Source organism: Pomacea canaliculata, linkage group LG11, assembly GCF_003073045.1.
Source record: "Pomacea canaliculata isolate SZHN2017 linkage group LG11, ASM307304v1, whole genome shotgun sequence".
NCBI lineage: Eukaryota > Metazoa > Mollusca > Gastropoda > Architaenioglossa > Ampullariidae > Pomacea > Pomacea canaliculata.
This window is the reverse complement of record NC_037600.1, coordinates 12,291,879-12,309,216: the sequence shown is the minus strand read 5'-3', so window position 1 is coordinate 12,309,216 and position 17,338 is coordinate 12,291,879. Positions and strand designations below refer to the sequence as shown.

The window sequence follows — 17,338 nt, the reverse complement described above, 5'->3', positions numbered from 1 at the left end:
CTGCCCCAACTTCTCCCACAAGAAACCCCAAGAAGATATAAACTCAAAAGAGTACATTAAACATCAAAGGCACATGTGTATACAAATGTAACTGAATTCACAGCTGTACATGCTTCACAAAAAAGTTTTGGTTAATAACACATGACATACAGTCTGTACACTCTATGATGTCACATACAGAAAGTGATCCCATAACATTTCTCCCTCAAAACATTTCAATCAACAACTGACCTTATACATGCATTTGTACACATGTTTGCACTATGACAAATTCATCCATGCATAATATGCATGCTCTCTCCACACACTCCTAGTAAATCATATTCAGCAAGCAAAAAAACAGCCCACCTCTTGCTTGGTCATCCAAGCATCGGCTTGCTCAGTGTCTCTGACAAAAAGTTGCAGGTCCATGCACTGTTCATACAGGATGCGTTTCTCTTCCCACAGTTCCAGCAGGCTTCTCTTTTCACTCTCCAAGATGGCCAACTGCAACATATTACGACTACTGTCAATAATGTTGATACATTTCTGTATTTTTATCAAATACATCAATCAACTGTGCTGTTCTCACTAAAGTTACTGCATCCAGCTATGGTAAATTTTTTGTATGAAAAAGGCATTCTACTAGGGATGCCCTCAATTCCTCTGTTTGCTTTACAAATGTTGATTGGATGTAAGCAAACTACAGTTGGAAACCACTTCTAACAAGTTTAATATAAATGACTTCACTGTTCATACCTTTTCACGCACATCATCAGCTGCATAGTGGTCTGATTTCACCAGGTGCTCACCAGCTTCAGCACACGATTGGAAGCTGTCCTCATGAGCATCAATCTCTCCCTGGAAAAAATAACACAAAATTCCCACATATGCCAGGCACAACAACTTTATTGGACAGATCTCATGTCATGGTTATGGTAATTTAACCCTCTTAGCACTACATAACAGTATAGGTATTATAAAGACTGGCTAATAACTGAAGACCACGAAGACAGTGTTTGTTATTACTACTCTCATGTTAGCACTAGACCCAAAAAACCTACAAATTTTTGGAAAGGAGAAAGCTCAAACTTTGCAATAAAAGTAATGAAAATTTCCTTCCCCTGCTACCCAGGCAAAGCCATGATCTCATCCCACTATAGGGGTTAAAAAAAAAAAACAGGGGGGGGGGTAAGCAAAAACAAAACACACACAAATACTGTCCTAGACATAAAGTCTTATCGACATCAAATTGCAAAGAATTAAAATACCACCATTTCAACAAACTAAAACCTCTGCAAGGTACATTTAGTCTCTCATGGATGGTGTTTTTCCTTGTCTCATCTAACTATGTGTTTCAGGACCTCATTATGTATAGGATTCTGATAACAATTCAAGTCAGGATTTGGCTTTTGATCTTGACCACATAATTCAGACACCCAGCAACTCCATCTTTTAACTGATAAATTCAACCTCTACATGGCAAATTTCTACTGATTCTATTGTGCTTTTTTCCTCTCTATGAATATTTATAGTTTATTTTCTTTTTTTAAAATTCTCTTTTTATGTAAACCCATTTAGGATACTAACTGACAAGATGGTTGATATCCAGTCATTCAAAAAAGTTTGTTTTCCCTCAAAGAGCTTGTAAACATTATCAGGAAGTTCCATATACGTATATGAAGCATACTCTCCTGTTGTCCATACCTTGTGCTCCTGATGACGCTCAAGCAATGCTTCTGCACCAGCAACATCCTTTGCCAGCTCATCTGCTGAAATAATTGCCTTCATGTCGCTGATCCATGAAACCAGGTCACGAAAATCAGCCAGGAAACGATGCAGGTAGTATGAGTCATCAAGGCGAGACTTACGATCGAAAGCCTAAAATATAAAATTCAATGCTTAGAAAATGGGAAAAATGCATTGTTTACATGTGCCACTTTGACTTCTCATTATTCTTTCTCATGTTTACTCTTAATGTCTGAAAATGGATAAGCCACAGGTGATTCCCTGCATGGGTTTTGGTTTTGAAGAAAAAAGTTACATTTTTTTTTTTTTGAGTTTAGGTGAAAATTGTATATACCAACAGACCTTTTCTTAACTCGAGGTTGAAGGACAAAAAATATCTGGAAAGATTATGCTGCTCAATCTCTACATATTAGTTGAGAAGAGGTATTGGTTTCTAATATTTAAACAACAAATTTAAGTTAAAAGTCAAAAGACTATCAAAGAAGATGAGAAAGCTAGAAAGAGATATTTTGGTAGTGGTCATGAGCTGAAATGTTTCAATCTTTTCAACATGATTAGCAACACTAACTGTGAAAACTCTTCGAGACCATTATTACTACTATTCTGCGTTTATACTTTTTGTTAAGCCCCTCGAGAAAACCTTTGAAAAGTGCTAAATAAATTTATTAATAAACAACACCACAATAAACAACTATATTTTCAACAGATTCTGTTTCAACTATAGCATCAGTTGTGTAGTGCTCATCAGCCAAAGATAGAAAAGAACCAGGCTGCTGTGAACCAACCTTGTTCTTGAGCTGTTCCCAGTTATGCTCCATCTCTGCCTGCTTTGCACTGATCTGTTCACCCTGGTCCTGGTGAATGCCCTGCAGGCGGACAGACTCACTACTCAGAGCAACCACCTGTGTGCAGACAGAAAACCAGCCTTGTGACACATCATTTAGAAAGAAAACAGTGTGACAAGGATAATATAGACAGAACATTTTAATGTACAAGAAAAAAATATGTCGCTAATATATCCTGTTTCCAACAGAAGACAAATATTACATGATAAAAATTAGGTTTTCAAATGCTAACTTCTTGCTACACCTATGGCATTACTTAAAATTCTCCAAATAAAAATTATCACAAAAAGGAGCACTGTCTAATAATAAAATGTCACAGGTTGCTATCAGATGCAATCAAGATTTTTCCTAAACACAGACCAATCACGTTTAAATTTCAAACTTTTGGTATTCATAAATTGTAAAAGAAGCTTATTGTGACTGTTAATGGTAAAACTAATCGCATTTCTCACTTGGTTCTTTGCACAGTTACAGATATAAAATAAATGACACTTATAAAAATGATCGCAGTGTATTGTTCTTGTCTTCACTGACAACACAAAAAAAAAAAAAAGAAGAAGAAAAACACACCTTCTCTTCCAGTGCAGCCAGGTCACGCTCAACACCTTCATGTTTACGCTGCAGAGCCTGGACACTGGCCAAGTCACGGCCATAGTCATCGGAGGACAGTACAGCATCTTTTTCCTGGATCCAAGCAATGGTTTCATCGGCATCCCTAATCATTTAAAAGGAAAGGCTCAGAATGCTGCTGCTTCCTTGTACGTCAGCGTTCAAAGACATGTACTTTAAAGTATTTGCTGATAGCTAAATCATTTGACACCTTCAGCATAAATTTCATGATCAGGCTTAGCATTTAAAGAAATACTTTAAAGCAGATATTTGGCTCAGTGTTCAAACTTTTAACAGTTTTAGCATAAATTTCGAGTTAAGGAATAATTGTCCACTTTGCCTTTTCTTGTCAACGTCGTTTAATACAGAAACTGTTCTTAGGGCTCTTTTCATTTGGCCTGAACTATATATCCTATTCCCTATCCTATAGTTAGAACATAAACCACCTGAATTAAAGCTAGTGGCATAAACTTTTATGTGATCAAATTTTACATCTACTAAAATCATTTCTTGTAAGGGTATAGTCATGGACACAACAACTCCCCAAAAGGTCCTTCGGTATGTCGCCTAGCAACTTTCTAAATTAAAGTGACATTAACAAACTCTGTAAGCTTTTACCTATCCTTAGCTGATTTTTAAAACCTTTACCTGTTAAATCTCTGAATCTCATGAGCACCATACAAACGCTCCTGTCTCAAGAGGGATAATTGGCGAAGCCGCTGCCAAGCTTCATTCACTTCCTGCTGTTTTTGGCGGATTGTATCCTCCTCTGGATGCCCATCAGTAATAAGCTTTTCTGCTAAACTATTGACTTCAGACACTTTGTCTTCATGGTTTTGGAGATCCTGGTCAAAGGTACAAAAATAAAATACAACAGATGCAAAATAAACCATCTCTTCTGTTACCATCAACTTTTGTATCATCTGAATCTTTTCTGTGCTATTAATCTGCACCAAGTTTACAAAATATTACAATATCTTGTCTGAAAACAATACATTAAAATTTAATCAGCAATTTGGCCTCTTCATATATTATAACTGCTAGAATTTTTTGCAAAGAAAAAATAATACCTCTCTGATACAGCTTTGATAATGTTCTCACCTTCTGAAACTCATCAAACTTTTTCTGAAGCACCTCCACATGCTCAAGGTCTTGTCCAAATTCATCAGATGTCACAAAGGCCTCCTGCAATTAAAGAACATGAGCTGATGTTCTTTTTTTTTCCAAACTAATGCTTTAAAATTTCCTTATCAATGCCATTTAAAACAGACTAGCACTCAGTAGTCAACAATGTCAAACGTATCACTAAAAATAGCTAAAAAAAAGCTGCTTTATAAAATATTAAAAATGTAGGCATTTCTTCTCTCTAGTAATTACTGGTAACCTAAAATTCTCTGCCAAAAAGATAGTCTTACAGTCTTTAAGGTCAATTCTAAAGCCTCATCTCAAAACCTTCAGAGAAAATTCAGAGAAACGGCACACATCCTAAGATATAAAAGATACAAGTCTAGAACTTACGGCCCTATGCTCCACTGGGGGGTGAATAGGAACAAGAAGAAGCTCTAGAACTAAAGCATATACAGAAGACTGAGATAAAACAAAGTTTAACAATATCTGGATGTTGTTGTGAAACCTACCTTGTCAGCAATCCAGAACATGACCTCACGACACTCCCGCATGAACTGTACTAGACGCAGAGCCTGTTGCAGTTTAGTACCTTTCTCAGCCAGCTTGGACAGTAACAGTTCCCATAGGCGATGAAGCTCATCCAGTCGTTCCTGAAATAGTCAATGAAATTGTATTTGATGCCTGTTTTACTTCAGCTAATGCTGGAGAAATGTGCTTCTATTTGTTCAACCTGCGAAGCTACTTGAAAAATTTGAAAAATTGGAAGGAAAAAAAACTGTCCGATACCCAATCAGTAAATGTAAGACAAAACTTGTAAAATTGTTGTTCTCCCGAAAAATAAAGCTTCAGACAGCTATGAATGTTTTATGTATTTTCTATTATTCATAAATGTCAGACTAAGTTTACAGTTAAAAGAGGCTAAAACTGTTGATAACATTAAATATGACTAATAGTTTCCATCTTCATATATCCTCAAAAATTAACACGATAGACTAATGCAAATTCTGATAAATGGAATCTTAAAAAATTACATATTTTGGGCAATTAACAAGAAAAAATGCTTTTCAAATATATATATTTAAAGATTTAAATGTCACATAATTATATAGTATAATAAACAATAAGTGTTGAGGATACTATGAGCTATTTGACTGTCTGGGATTATGTCTCACCTGGATAATTTCAGAAGCGAAGTGCCCCTGACTGATCATTTGGTTACCAGTGCGGTCAAGAACATCGATGGCATTAGCATGAGCAGCAACCTCGGCTTCAAAAGCCTGGTGCTTTTGTATCTTGGCCTGAAGATTGGTTGGGTCCTTGTAGCTCTCATCCGAAGCTGTCTGCAGCTTCTCCAGAATCCAGCTTTCCAGCTCGTCAGCATCTCGCTTGAAGTACTGAAAGCGTCGAGAGTCTTCCAACATGGCCTTTCGATCACTGCAGGCCTGCTTGAAAGCTGCATAGCGAGTGAGCACCTCATCTCTGCGTTGCTGAATATCCTCCGCTGTTTCCAGCACTTTGATCTCTCGAGGCTGAACCTCCCCCGGAGGGGCGTTGGAAGTCATAGTGGTTGTGAACTGAAAAAAATATTAAAATGGGAGTAGATTTTTCCTGTTAGGGTAGAATGTATGCTGAAGGCAGGGAGAGAGGTATATTTATCAACATGTCTAGCTGGATTAATGACAATTTATTAAGAATGTTTTAGCAATGACCCATATCTGTTTCAACACACCTGTACAGAGGATACCTTCAGGTAGTCTGGTGTCACAATGGTAAAGTGCTTATCGCTAAGAAAGTGAGGACAGTGGACTGTCGATTCAGATCTTGCCTCAGATACAGTTTCTGTAATACTGTACCACATGTTTGCATGGGTTGACTATGGTCCAGTCTAATGTCCTGACTTTACATAAAATACAAACAACCTGCATCAAAGATCACTTTGATTGTGGTTGCAAGAAAAGCACACTAAAATTCCTTAGTTATGGCTATTTTCAGGTCTAGCTTTCTGACGAGTAGACTTTTATTTTTAGTTTTAAGTTGAAACAATACAGTGACAAGTGACAAAGAAAATTTATTCTCTCATAAGCAACTGACAAGAAACAAATTTGCAACACTGCCTACACACTACATAGGACAACAGCACATCATCAACATGTTCCACAGTGGAACAGCGCTTCAGATGAGCAGAAACCCACCAAGTTGAAAAATGTCATACTAATTTATGTCATGACCTTCAAGATAATGGTATTACGATGGTGAAGACAGCCAGACAAGTGGGGCATCTGCCTCTGACAAATATGAATGTGTATGGAAAAAATAAAAACACACTAATTTCTACAGAAACTAGTGTTTCAAGTACCCTAATATAGTTGTGCATATGACTGCACAAATGTATTTCTTAATAAAACTAAACTAGCTTGTCTTGGGAGATCTCAGCTCTAAAAGCTCCAAAAATATATATTTAATTACACCAAATTAATTGCTGGTTAGGCATGCTGGTCTGCATGTGAAACTTGCACTTACAAACACATGTAAAAGTGCAAATTTCAAACAAAAGTAAGATTTTAAAGTCACTGCATTTTTCTTGTTTCAATCTTCTTTTTGGTTTATTCGATTATTGCAAAAGTAATATTTTTGCATTTGAAGTTTTTTCCCACTTTTCTCTCCTCCTCCCTCCTCCTCCCACCCCTCGTCTTCCTCACACACACAATTCTACATCGATCTGAATCTGAAGCTATTAATTTAAATTATACAGCATTATAAATGTGTGAAGACTCAAACAGTTCCTCCCTTCCCCATGAAAAAAAAAAGAACAAAAAAGTTCTAGCTAAACTGTAACTAAGTTTTCCTCTTTGCCAACTTTTAGAGATTATGAAAAACTTCCCTGTTTATTTTCATTATCCAAGAAATAGTAGGTAGAAGCATAGAAAAAGAAATTACAATAATATTATCTGAATGAATGAACAAGGACTTTGTCTCATCAACGGCAGGGGATAGATACAAGATTTAAAAAAAAAACAGTTTCAGCATCAGTATCTTGCTTTTTCTCAGTGACAAAGTCAACAGGCAAGAAGACAGTGTTAAGGAAAATGTTTAAACAGACAAAAAAAGTAAAAGATGATCAAATCAGAAAGAGAAAAGTGAAATTATAAAAATGGTCAGCGTGCACATGTAAAAATCTACCAATGAGATTGAAGTAAACAAGCTGAAAGAACTGCTGCCGGGAAGAATCTGATCTTGTATGACAATGAAATTTATTTAAACAGAAACTAAAAATGTAAACAAATAAGAATAAATTTTATTAATAATCCACAAAACCGCATTTAAATCATGCTGTGTTGGTTTATAGTTTTCATGATGGCAAAAATAAAGTAAAATGAAGCAAGTCATCTAACAAGCTAAGTTACAACCTTGACAATTGTGACGAGTTCTTACTCGCACAGACAGAACTATTTTGACAGAAGAACGAATGCTGCAGAACACCATGACATTTTCATTCCAGATGCCGCAAATGTAATTTTATTTTTTCAGTCTGCTGTCACAGCAGCCAGCCAGTTCAATGAGCAATGTGGCACAATGAAGCACCAACAATAACATTACTACAGATCGATGTGACTGAGAAAATGATGAAGTATTTACCAATATGAAGCTTGACGTACCTCCTTGGTAGACAGAAAGGAGGTAGAGGATTAGAAAGTAGAGCCCATAGAGAAGCAAGTAAACCAGCAATAATAACCCCACAAGCAGCACAAACAGATCAGGATGGTCCTCCAAAAAAGGACACTTAAACATGTATCAGTGTCACCTCCCTTAGGCAAAGATATCACCTACAGAATTAATTTCACCAAACTGCCTGCCTGTTACACAGCTTCAGACTTATTTACAATGAGCCACTGACTGCATTGCCTGCGTCAGTCCCTGCAGGACTGGGTCATGTGACCGTGTATTGAAATTCGCCCCCTGCTGCAGCAAGTTGATTTTAATAATCAACGCAGATTACATACACCTTTTTTACAGCACATGCTAAAGGAAATCATGTCATTCTGGAATGTTGACCTGTAAAAGTTTAATTAAGCAAAACTCTTTCTGAGATCTTTAGAATTTACATGGGTTGTTGGCTGTGTAAAAATCTGAATACATTAGCATCACTATGGTTACAGAGGAAGAGCTCTTTTCAATCAATAAATGCCAGTGACTAGGACTGCTGCTTGTGGGCACTAGATGACAACACTGCCAAGCTTGGGCACAAAAATATTGTTGCGGATATCCCTAAATCCTTCCATTGACAATCCACAAATTACAAAATAATAACATAAACAAACAATACCCTTTCTCTATAACTCTTGACACAATATTCAGGTGTAACAAATCATATTAATGCGTACTCTGTGATGAGTCTTGATGAATGCTCCTTTTTTTTTTTACACATGAAAATGTCATGTTATTTTTGCTACCAATAATGCAGCTGTAAAGAGTGTTCAAAAGTATAAATTGGTGACTACTTTAAATCCTGTTAGACAACGTGATGCTTACAATTGATATAATATACTTCATTTTATACTGTGCATCTGTGTCACAAAACTTGAAAATACAAATCTATGAAGCACAATTTTCATGCTTTAGCACCTTCCTACTACTACGACGTAAAATACATTCATTTACATCTGAAGCAAATTTTGAAACCTTTTGAAAAGTTTTTCTTTCCTTGATATGAATAATACATTTTTCCAAGATTTCTTATATTTAATCTCACCTTCATCGTTATAATTACAAGTGTATGCCAATATATGCTAATACATGCACAAAGAAAGAAAGAGAAAAGGAACAAGAAAAGCACGATTTATTTTTTTTTTAAATGAATTAGGGGGGAAAAAAGGAGAAAGAATTAGATGTTTATCATCTTTGTACCTGTAATACATGTCAAGGTACCAAATTAGTCTCCGGCTGATTGATTTTAATATGAAATCTTATTTAGAATCTACACAGAATCTCTTTTTTCTCTTTTATTTCAACAAGGCACTTCCATCAATGCTTATTTAGCACAAAAATTTATGGAAGCATACAACAAATGATCTAAGATTAACGGATAAGCTTTGAAGTGGAAATATACAATTGAGTCCTGAATATCGACAATGTTCTCATAAGAAAAAATGCACATTAAAATGCATGACCTGCTAACTAGTAATAACAATGTGCTACAAATAAACAACCGTTGGACTCTAGACTTAATAATAAAAAAAAATGCACAGCTAAGACGTATTTATCTGGGCACGCCCTTCCCCTCATTCGGTATTTACGAGACGAAGGTATGTCGGAAACCGAATTACTGCTCATAATCTCTACTTTGTCATTAAAAATGCCAATATTCTTTTAAATTAAAATTCGAGGAAAACATTGCAAGTATACGGATCGCTTCTCCACTGCCTTAAAACCGGTGCACCATACAGGATGAATCACCGGCCCTACCCGTGCAGCTACCGGGGTCATTCATACATAAGCAGACGAGAATTACTGAAAGCTAGTGCATTCCCTGCATAACTTCAAGCCTTACCAAAATCAGCGAAACAAACGCACTAAAAGAAAACTATTAATGATAAGTATGCTTATAACAGGTGTGCTTCTAACAGAGGCACAGACAAATATTTCCTACCTGCTTTATTTCCCTCTTAAATTGCCTGACGCTTGAGACGGGAACGACCTTCTCGAAATTCCAGTATGTGTGCAGACTATGCTAATCAAGTCGAACATAATGTTGAAAGCATAGGCACAAAATAATTTCCTTTTCTTTATCACTTATTATAAACTAAATATATTAATTACACAAGCAAGATACTTTATATAGAATATCTTTAATATAAGAAAGTAAATTACTATAAATGTTAAAAATGTAGAGGGAGTGAGCTCATTAAGCGGAAGAGCGGTCGGTCATGTGACCGGACATACCCACCAACGCGTGAGTCCGTCGAGTGCCTACACTGGATGTTTATGTTGAAAAAAATATTGAGACATATGATTAGGGAAAATGAAACATTTTCATTTATTGCTATAACACTTTCGTAAACCTAGCTTAGTTCAGCTTCATATGCATATGGTATTGCTAATGAGCAGACGATTTTTTTTCTACTGACCACAGTACACACACGGGCTTGTATAACACAAGTTCGTGGTACAAATGAAAATTTTTGTTGTTGACTAACATTGATACCCGACCATGTTGTCGTTTTGATATCTCAGAAATGCATTCTTACAGCATCACCGATAAAGTGATCATTTAACGCAATTTTTACAAAGTAGGATCATGAACGTTCGTGGTAGGATTAATTAGGTGAGTGATGCCGAGCTGAATTATAACTGCTGAAATATATATAGGTCTTGAAATCTGGTCTGAATTTATTATATTATCATACGGAGCTGAAAACAATGACAGAACACAACCGTAAAGAATCGAGTACTCTTAGTACTGGAAACGCAAGATGTAAACTTTCGAGCATTGTTGTTTTTGATACGGAAGCGTCATGTCTGCCGAGCCCTGGTAAAACCCCCAAAATTACCGAATTGTGTCTGCTGTCTGTTTTAACGGACGAACTACAAACACAAGAACGACTTCCAAGAGTGATAAATAAACTTCAGCTTTGTTTTAACCCAAAGAAACCCATTGATCCTTCAGCCTCCAGGATCACAGGTATGATATTTTTAACAACAGCTATATATACAGCTATATATACAGTTGCAAATGATGATAAAAATGATCCTATTAGTAATGTATGCGGCTTTTATCACATAGTTCTGTATGATTTCAATCACTTACCTTCTGGAATTGTCTGCAGAAAGGAGCTTACATGAACATTGTAATGAAACATAAATATGAAAACCAGTCCATGCATGCATGCGTCCGATAGTATGGATCCAGTTCCACATAAAGGACTGGAAACATTAAATCCCTGTGTTATGGTTAATGAAGCTTATTAAGTCCCTAGAGCAAGGTAAAAAATTTTTTGAAGGTACCTTTATTACTTAAAAAAGCTTAATTGTAATTGCAATATACTTAATACTATCAACCTGTCAGTAACTGCTGTCTAGTCTTTTTCTCTCTCTTTTTTTCTGTTGCTCATGAATTTTTGACAGTTTTTGTATCAACTGTTAATCAATGCTTTTATTGTGCCACCTGCCTTTTTCAGTATTGTTTTTTATTTGTATGTCAGTTTGTTTTCTTCTTTGTCAACTAAAAATCTTTACAGCATTATCAGTGCCATCTTCTTCACATGCATCACTGCAATTTTTGTGCTTTCTTCTCTCCAGACTACTTGATTTATTTGCTCACTCCAATTTCTCCTGCTTTAGATTCTGGATCAGCATATGTCTGCAGCATAGACTGAAACCCTCTGATCTCTTGTATACTGTTCTTCACCTCTATTGCATTGATACAATATCTCTATTAGTGATCTAGTGTGCACCACAAAATAAACACACGTTTTTGCAGTACACTTGTCTCCGTTGCAGTAAGCATCTTAAGTTTTGTGCACTATAACTGTTCCGTGTTTACTAAGGTACCCGAGATTCAAAATTTTCAGTACACAATGATAGACTTCCTCTTGATGCTTAACTTTCTGCTATCTTTTTTGATACCATGTTGTTGTGGCATGCTTGTATGCATGTTTCTTTTTTTTCTGCCTGTTCCATGTCTCTGTATACTTGCTAGCTATATGTCTGGTCTGAGTTTGAACATATGATATAAGTATTATGAATGTGTTTAGATGTTATTTGTTTTTTTGTGCAAAGCACATTAAGTCTGTTGTTCAATGGAAAAATGCACTAAGATATGTTTATGTGCACATTCACATGTATTTGCATACAGTTAGGCATGTTAGAATATTGCTTGTAAGAGGTACAGTTTATGATGATTTAACAGTGATAAAATATTGACATTTTCATATCGATAAGTTTACAGATGTGAGCATTACATTTCAGGTCTCTTCAATGATGTCTTGGAGCAGATGCCATCTTTCCAGGACCAAGCAGCCCTAATAACATCTTTTCTGAGCAGTCAGCCAAGCCCCACCTGCATTATTGCCCACAATGGACATTCCTTTGACTTCCCTCTTTTAATGTCAGAATTGAAGACAGCTGTTCACAGTTTGCCAGAGAAACCTTTAATATACTGTGCTGACTCTTTGGAGGCATTTAGAATGCTGGATGGATTATCTGCTAAACCTGAATGGCTGATGAAAAAAGAAGCAAGAAATAAGCAGAGATCTTCTGTAGGCACTGAAGAAAGGTCATCAGACAGTTCACCTACAAATGCAGCAGGAAATCAAGCGGAGAATGAACAAGCACCAAGAGTTTGTTCACAGTCTAGTATGTCTGATGACAAAACTCAAGAAAAAGTGGAGAAAGTGCTGTACAAAGATGTTGAGAGAAGTTTACTTTCTGAAGAAAGTGATCTTTCTGGATGTCAGTGGTCTCAGCATGAAAAAACACCAAACAGGCCTACAAGAACCAGTGAATATCCAAGCAGAGATCTGGCAAAACAGCTTCGAAAGCGTCACATAGAACTATCAGATGAAGAGCTGCAGATAAAAGATAGTAAAGTTGTAAGACGGCTTTTTGATGAATTCAAGAAGAATGAAGAAAATAAATCAGAAAAGGCCTCCACTATGAAAGCTGAGCATGCATTATCAGAGGGCTCACCCTTAGAACATAACAGCAGTGTTTTCAGATCAAGTTTAGAAACCCAGAGCAATAGAGTATCAAAACCAGAAAGCTTGCAGGAGGAGGACTCTTGGCATGGAAGCATTTCTGACGAAGAGTTTGCTATTTTGGCGTTGAAAGCAGAAGCTGCTCTTGAAGAGAAACAAAGGATTACTTCCCTTGGCCCAGAAAGCAATGAAAAAGCAGAACTTTCAACTGAACAAAGTATCGCCATTGGGGAGAAAGGTTATACAGGAGATAATGACAAAAGTCAAATAGCTAGTTCTTTGACGAGTAAAGATGAGATTACACAGCGACCTAGGCTTCAAAAAATACGAGGAAGGAGAAACATGTTCCCAGTCAAGTTAGATAGCCTTTCCTACAAGCTGGGAGAGATCTACTGGCGTGAGTTTAACCAGAGCCCTCAAGGAGCTCACTCAGCAGAAGGAGACTGTCTTACACTTTTGAAGTTAATACACAAGAAGGGATCAGAATTCATTTCTTGGGCAGAGGAGAATGCTGTGCTGCTGAGTACAACTCATCCAATGCATTAATCCATTAAATTTGAGCAAGGAAAGATTACAGTTTAAAATTTGGGAGGTGATGCATCTCTGATGTTGACTCAAAATACCTTGTTCAGCTTGAATGTAGTGAGTTCACAAACTTGTATTACTGGACTGCTGGCAGATGATTTTTTCCAGTTAACTGCTAAAACAAAGCATGAGACTGCAAAGTTTCCAGTTTATTCACATTTCAGATTAACTACTAAAATGAGGCATGAGACGACAAAGCTTCCGGTTTATTCACATTCTTTGTTTAAGCTCGCCGAGACTAACAGCGGATCACTAAGCAAGAGGCTAAGCGTTGGTCTTGGCAGACAGACGATATCCACCTATACACGTCCATGATGAGTTCTTTCTGTGAAGCAATCAAAATGTACGGTTACAAAAAGTTGTTGGTATTCATGCCATGGGGAAAAACATTAAATTTAACATGAGCAACAAACATGCTTAAAACACTGCAAAGGCTAAAGATGTGTCTTGAATTTTATACATTCTGAGAAATAGTTATCAGTTTTCAATTTTGTCTCACCTAACTATATTTTGTTCTTGAAGCACAAAGATATTTGAAATTTGTGTCATAGAAATACCCGCTGGACAGCTTTGAAATACAGACGATAAAAAAAAATGCACGTTGCTCAATTATTTTTGCAAACGCTAATCATGAATCTGCATTTAATGTACTAGATAAAATTGTTTTTAGTTTTATTTGCTTAGACTTAATATGCAGTGCATATATATATAATGGATGTTTTGTTGTATTCATTCAGAAATATTTTGAAATGGTGCGATTTTAATATTTTCTATTTTTATAATGAGATATCTCATTTACAATACATTTTTATGTTGCATTTACTTTGGGCTTTGAAATTCTCTAATGTATGTAAGCCAAAAAGAAAATTATCATAGTATTATGTTGCTTGGAACTTTAATAGATCAATAAAATTGAAATATGTAAATATTTTTATACAAAGAAGGTATTTATTTTAGCATTTAAACATCCCCAGCAGTGTCAGTCCTTTATTTCTGATTGGCTGTAGGGATGTTATGACAGTCTTGAACAATATTATTCCCAGTTTTTTGCTAGCTCTTTATTCTCATATATAAGCAGTCATGCTCCTGCATCCATAGTTTCAGTTATCCATGTCATAATGCTGCTTTATCTTTTGTTTCAATGATATGTAAAATATTTTCAAAGTATTCATAGGTGATGTGCCTAATTGAGTTGTTTCTTTATGCTGTCAGTAATCATTTTGCATTGTGCAACTCAGCAGTCCTTGTCATGTTTATGAATAAGTGTGAATGAGTTATTACCAATGTATACAAAACAAACTGCATGAGTTTATTAAGCTTATTTCATCTTTTTTAAATAGTTGGGTAACACATATTTAGATCGCTGCCACTAACTGTGAATTTTATTTGTTAAAAGCACTTTTTTCTTGCCAAAATAGTTATTTATTGTAAAATATAATAAGCCTGTCCAATTTCAATGGGTTCAGAATAAATCTTTTTGCTTATTGCAATGTTTTCCAGGATAACACATATTAAGATCACTGCCACTAACTGAATTTTATTTGTTAAAGGTGCTTTTTTCCTGCCAAAATAGTTATTCATTGTATAAAAAAAATGAGCCTTTCTCATTTTAAAGGGTTCAGAATAAATCTTTGCTTGCGTATTTTTATTGGGTTTTTGTTGGTTTTTATTTTGGTTATTGTTATGTTTCCCAGGAGAACTGAGCTCTTCGTATCACCATTTTATATTCTATAAGATGTTTAGTTAGGGCACCAGTGCAGCCTAGATGTGTCAAGCAAGAAAAGCCACCAGCACAAGATTGTTAGTTTTCTGACTGGGATTGTACATGGTGTGAAGAATTTTAATGTAGTATTCAGTTACTGAAGCAACAGATCATAACCTAACACTTGCAAGATCTGTTCAAATATGATTTTAGCATCCTTACAAAATGAAAGGCCTGCTGACCTACCACATTAATCTAGTTTCAGATATTGTCTGTGTTTGATTGGCTTGCCACATCTGTAACCATCAAAGTAGGATCTTGTGACAACGCTTCATTTCCTCACTAACAAGCTGTACTCCTTCCTTTTGGTTTGGTTAACCATCAAGAAACTTAAAGGAAAGGATAGAGTGGTAGGACACCCAAAAGTAGAAAAAAAATTTACTTACAGATCATCAAGAAATTGCAAATCAGCTAGGCTCTACTGTTGAAATGGCTGCATCTTCATCACAATATTCTGCGGCTTTTCAACATGTGAAAGCTTGCAAAGAATTAACAGGATGCAGCTTCCTATCCAATAACTTGGAAGCCTACAGCACCGATTTCTCGATGTCTGAACTTAAGCACTTTTAAAGTGCTCTCACTCGACCCCAAGACCAGACAGAATATCATACCAAATCATAATTAAACTCTCAGAGTCGGCATTGAGGACATTACTAGTGATTTTCAATCATATGTGGAGCTCAGGAAACTTTACTAGGATTGGCATGAGATATTAATAGTCCCAATGCTAAACCCAGGAAAAGATCCCTCAGACCCAAATAACTACTGTCCATTTGTTTTAACAAATTGTCCCTGCAAAGTTCTAGAAATGATGGTAAACTCAATTGCTTTGGGTGCTAGAAGCCCAGAATCTCATGTCCAACATTCAGTGTGGTTTCTAAAAAAATTGTAGTACTACATATCAAACGGTCCAATTTGAAACATTTATAAAAGACACCTTTATTAAGAAAGAGCATGTTATAGTATTCTTTGATCTAGAAAAAGCTCATGACACTGTATGGAGGCAAGATATTTTCTCTCGGTCTCCAAGGCCGATTATCAATTTTCATTAAAAATTTTCTAACATATCATGTATTTAGAGTCCAGATACAGACACCCATGAACAGCAGGTGGGATTCTCAAGGAAGTATCCTGTCACCTATATTATTTTGCATCAAAATAAATGGTATCCTGAAGTCTATTCGAAAACATATGGCTGCTTCGTTATATGTAGACAACTTTTGTATAGGAGGAAAGTTTTTACCTGGTCTGGAGAGACAATCACAGATTGTGGAGTGCTATAAAAACATACATTTTTATCATCATTTCACTTTTACAGTTGTTCTGTATCACGGCTTTTGAATTTCTGCAATATTTTGCACTTAAAATAGATGAAACCTTAAACATGTGCATTTATTTAAAAAGTAACGATTTTGAACATGTGATTAAATTTGTATCGTGAAATAAAATCGTGTTTCTTTGCTTTATTTTCTTCAGACACTGTGCATTATTTTGTTTATTGGGAACATCTGCCATACTGTACAATAAGTATGCTTGCAAAAGAGTGTGATAGTGCCTTCTAAATGTTGTCAATGCTTTCATCATTTGAGTCATTAAGGACATTCTTTGTAAACAGAGTAAAAGAAAGTAAAATACTGGCCTATTAGGAGTCATGTTTCATCTTGAAAATCTTGGGCCATTTTATGCTGTTTAGTAAAAATTTAATTAACTCAAAGAACAAGAGCTGATACAAGAAAACTGTGAATGTTGATTGTGCTTTCCAAAAGGCTGCATCAGGTTTAGCTAGTCCTTATAAACAAATGTCAAGCCTACAGAGATAGCATGTGTGTGATGCAGCATCTGGAACTTGAAATCCAACACCCTCACTATCTTAGAGACAAGTGTTTTACTGGACCGCTCTGAAACTGATCACAGAGTATGCCTGTTGGTAGGTTTTAAATCAAAGGTCCATGATCTGTCTTGCAGTTGATACATCTCTAAAACTCCTC

The 17,338-nt window shown here is 35.9% G+C and overlaps 2 protein-coding genes across 2 annotated transcripts in view; one reads left to right on the top strand and one right to left on the bottom strand.

Moving 5' to 3' along the window:
- LOC112575628 (spectrin alpha chain-like) overlaps positions 1–10,095 on the bottom strand; it is a 51,795-nt gene extending 41,700 nt beyond the window's left edge. The window contains 10 exon segments of the mRNA XM_025257606.1: positions 349–486; positions 739–840; positions 1,687–1,860; positions 2,514–2,630; positions 3,144–3,288; positions 3,831–4,027; positions 4,284–4,367; positions 4,820–4,960; positions 5,483–5,884; positions 9,958–10,095. Coding sequence (XP_025113391.1) covers positions 349–486; positions 739–840; positions 1,687–1,860; positions 2,514–2,630; positions 3,144–3,288; positions 3,831–4,027; positions 4,284–4,367; positions 4,820–4,960; positions 5,483–5,872 — 1,488 coding nt within the window. The 5' untranslated portion in view covers positions 5,873–5,884; positions 9,958–10,095.
- A 144-nt stretch (positions 10,096–10,239) lies between these two features.
- Positions 10,240–16,825, top strand: LOC112575626. The gene is made up of 2 exons (XM_025257600.1): positions 10,240–10,989; positions 12,276–16,825. The coding sequence occupies exons 1-2, from the start codon at positions 10,728–10,730 to the stop codon at positions 13,547–13,549; spliced, it is 1,536 nt and encodes a 511-aa protein (XP_025113385.1). The 5' UTR covers positions 10,240–10,727; the 3' UTR covers positions 13,550–16,825.
- The last annotated feature ends 513 nt before the right edge of the window (positions 16,826–17,338 follow it).

Excerpts from the sequence above, each read along its gene's own strand:
- LOC112575626 (XM_025257600.1), top strand. The coding sequence starts at position 10,728 with ATGACAGAACACAACCGTAAAGAATCGAGTACTCTTAGTACTGGAAAC. Across the intron at positions 10,990-12,275 it reads TTCAGCCTCCAGGATCACAG|GTCTCTTCAATGATGTCTTG; the intron begins GTATGATATTTT and ends ATTACATTTCAG.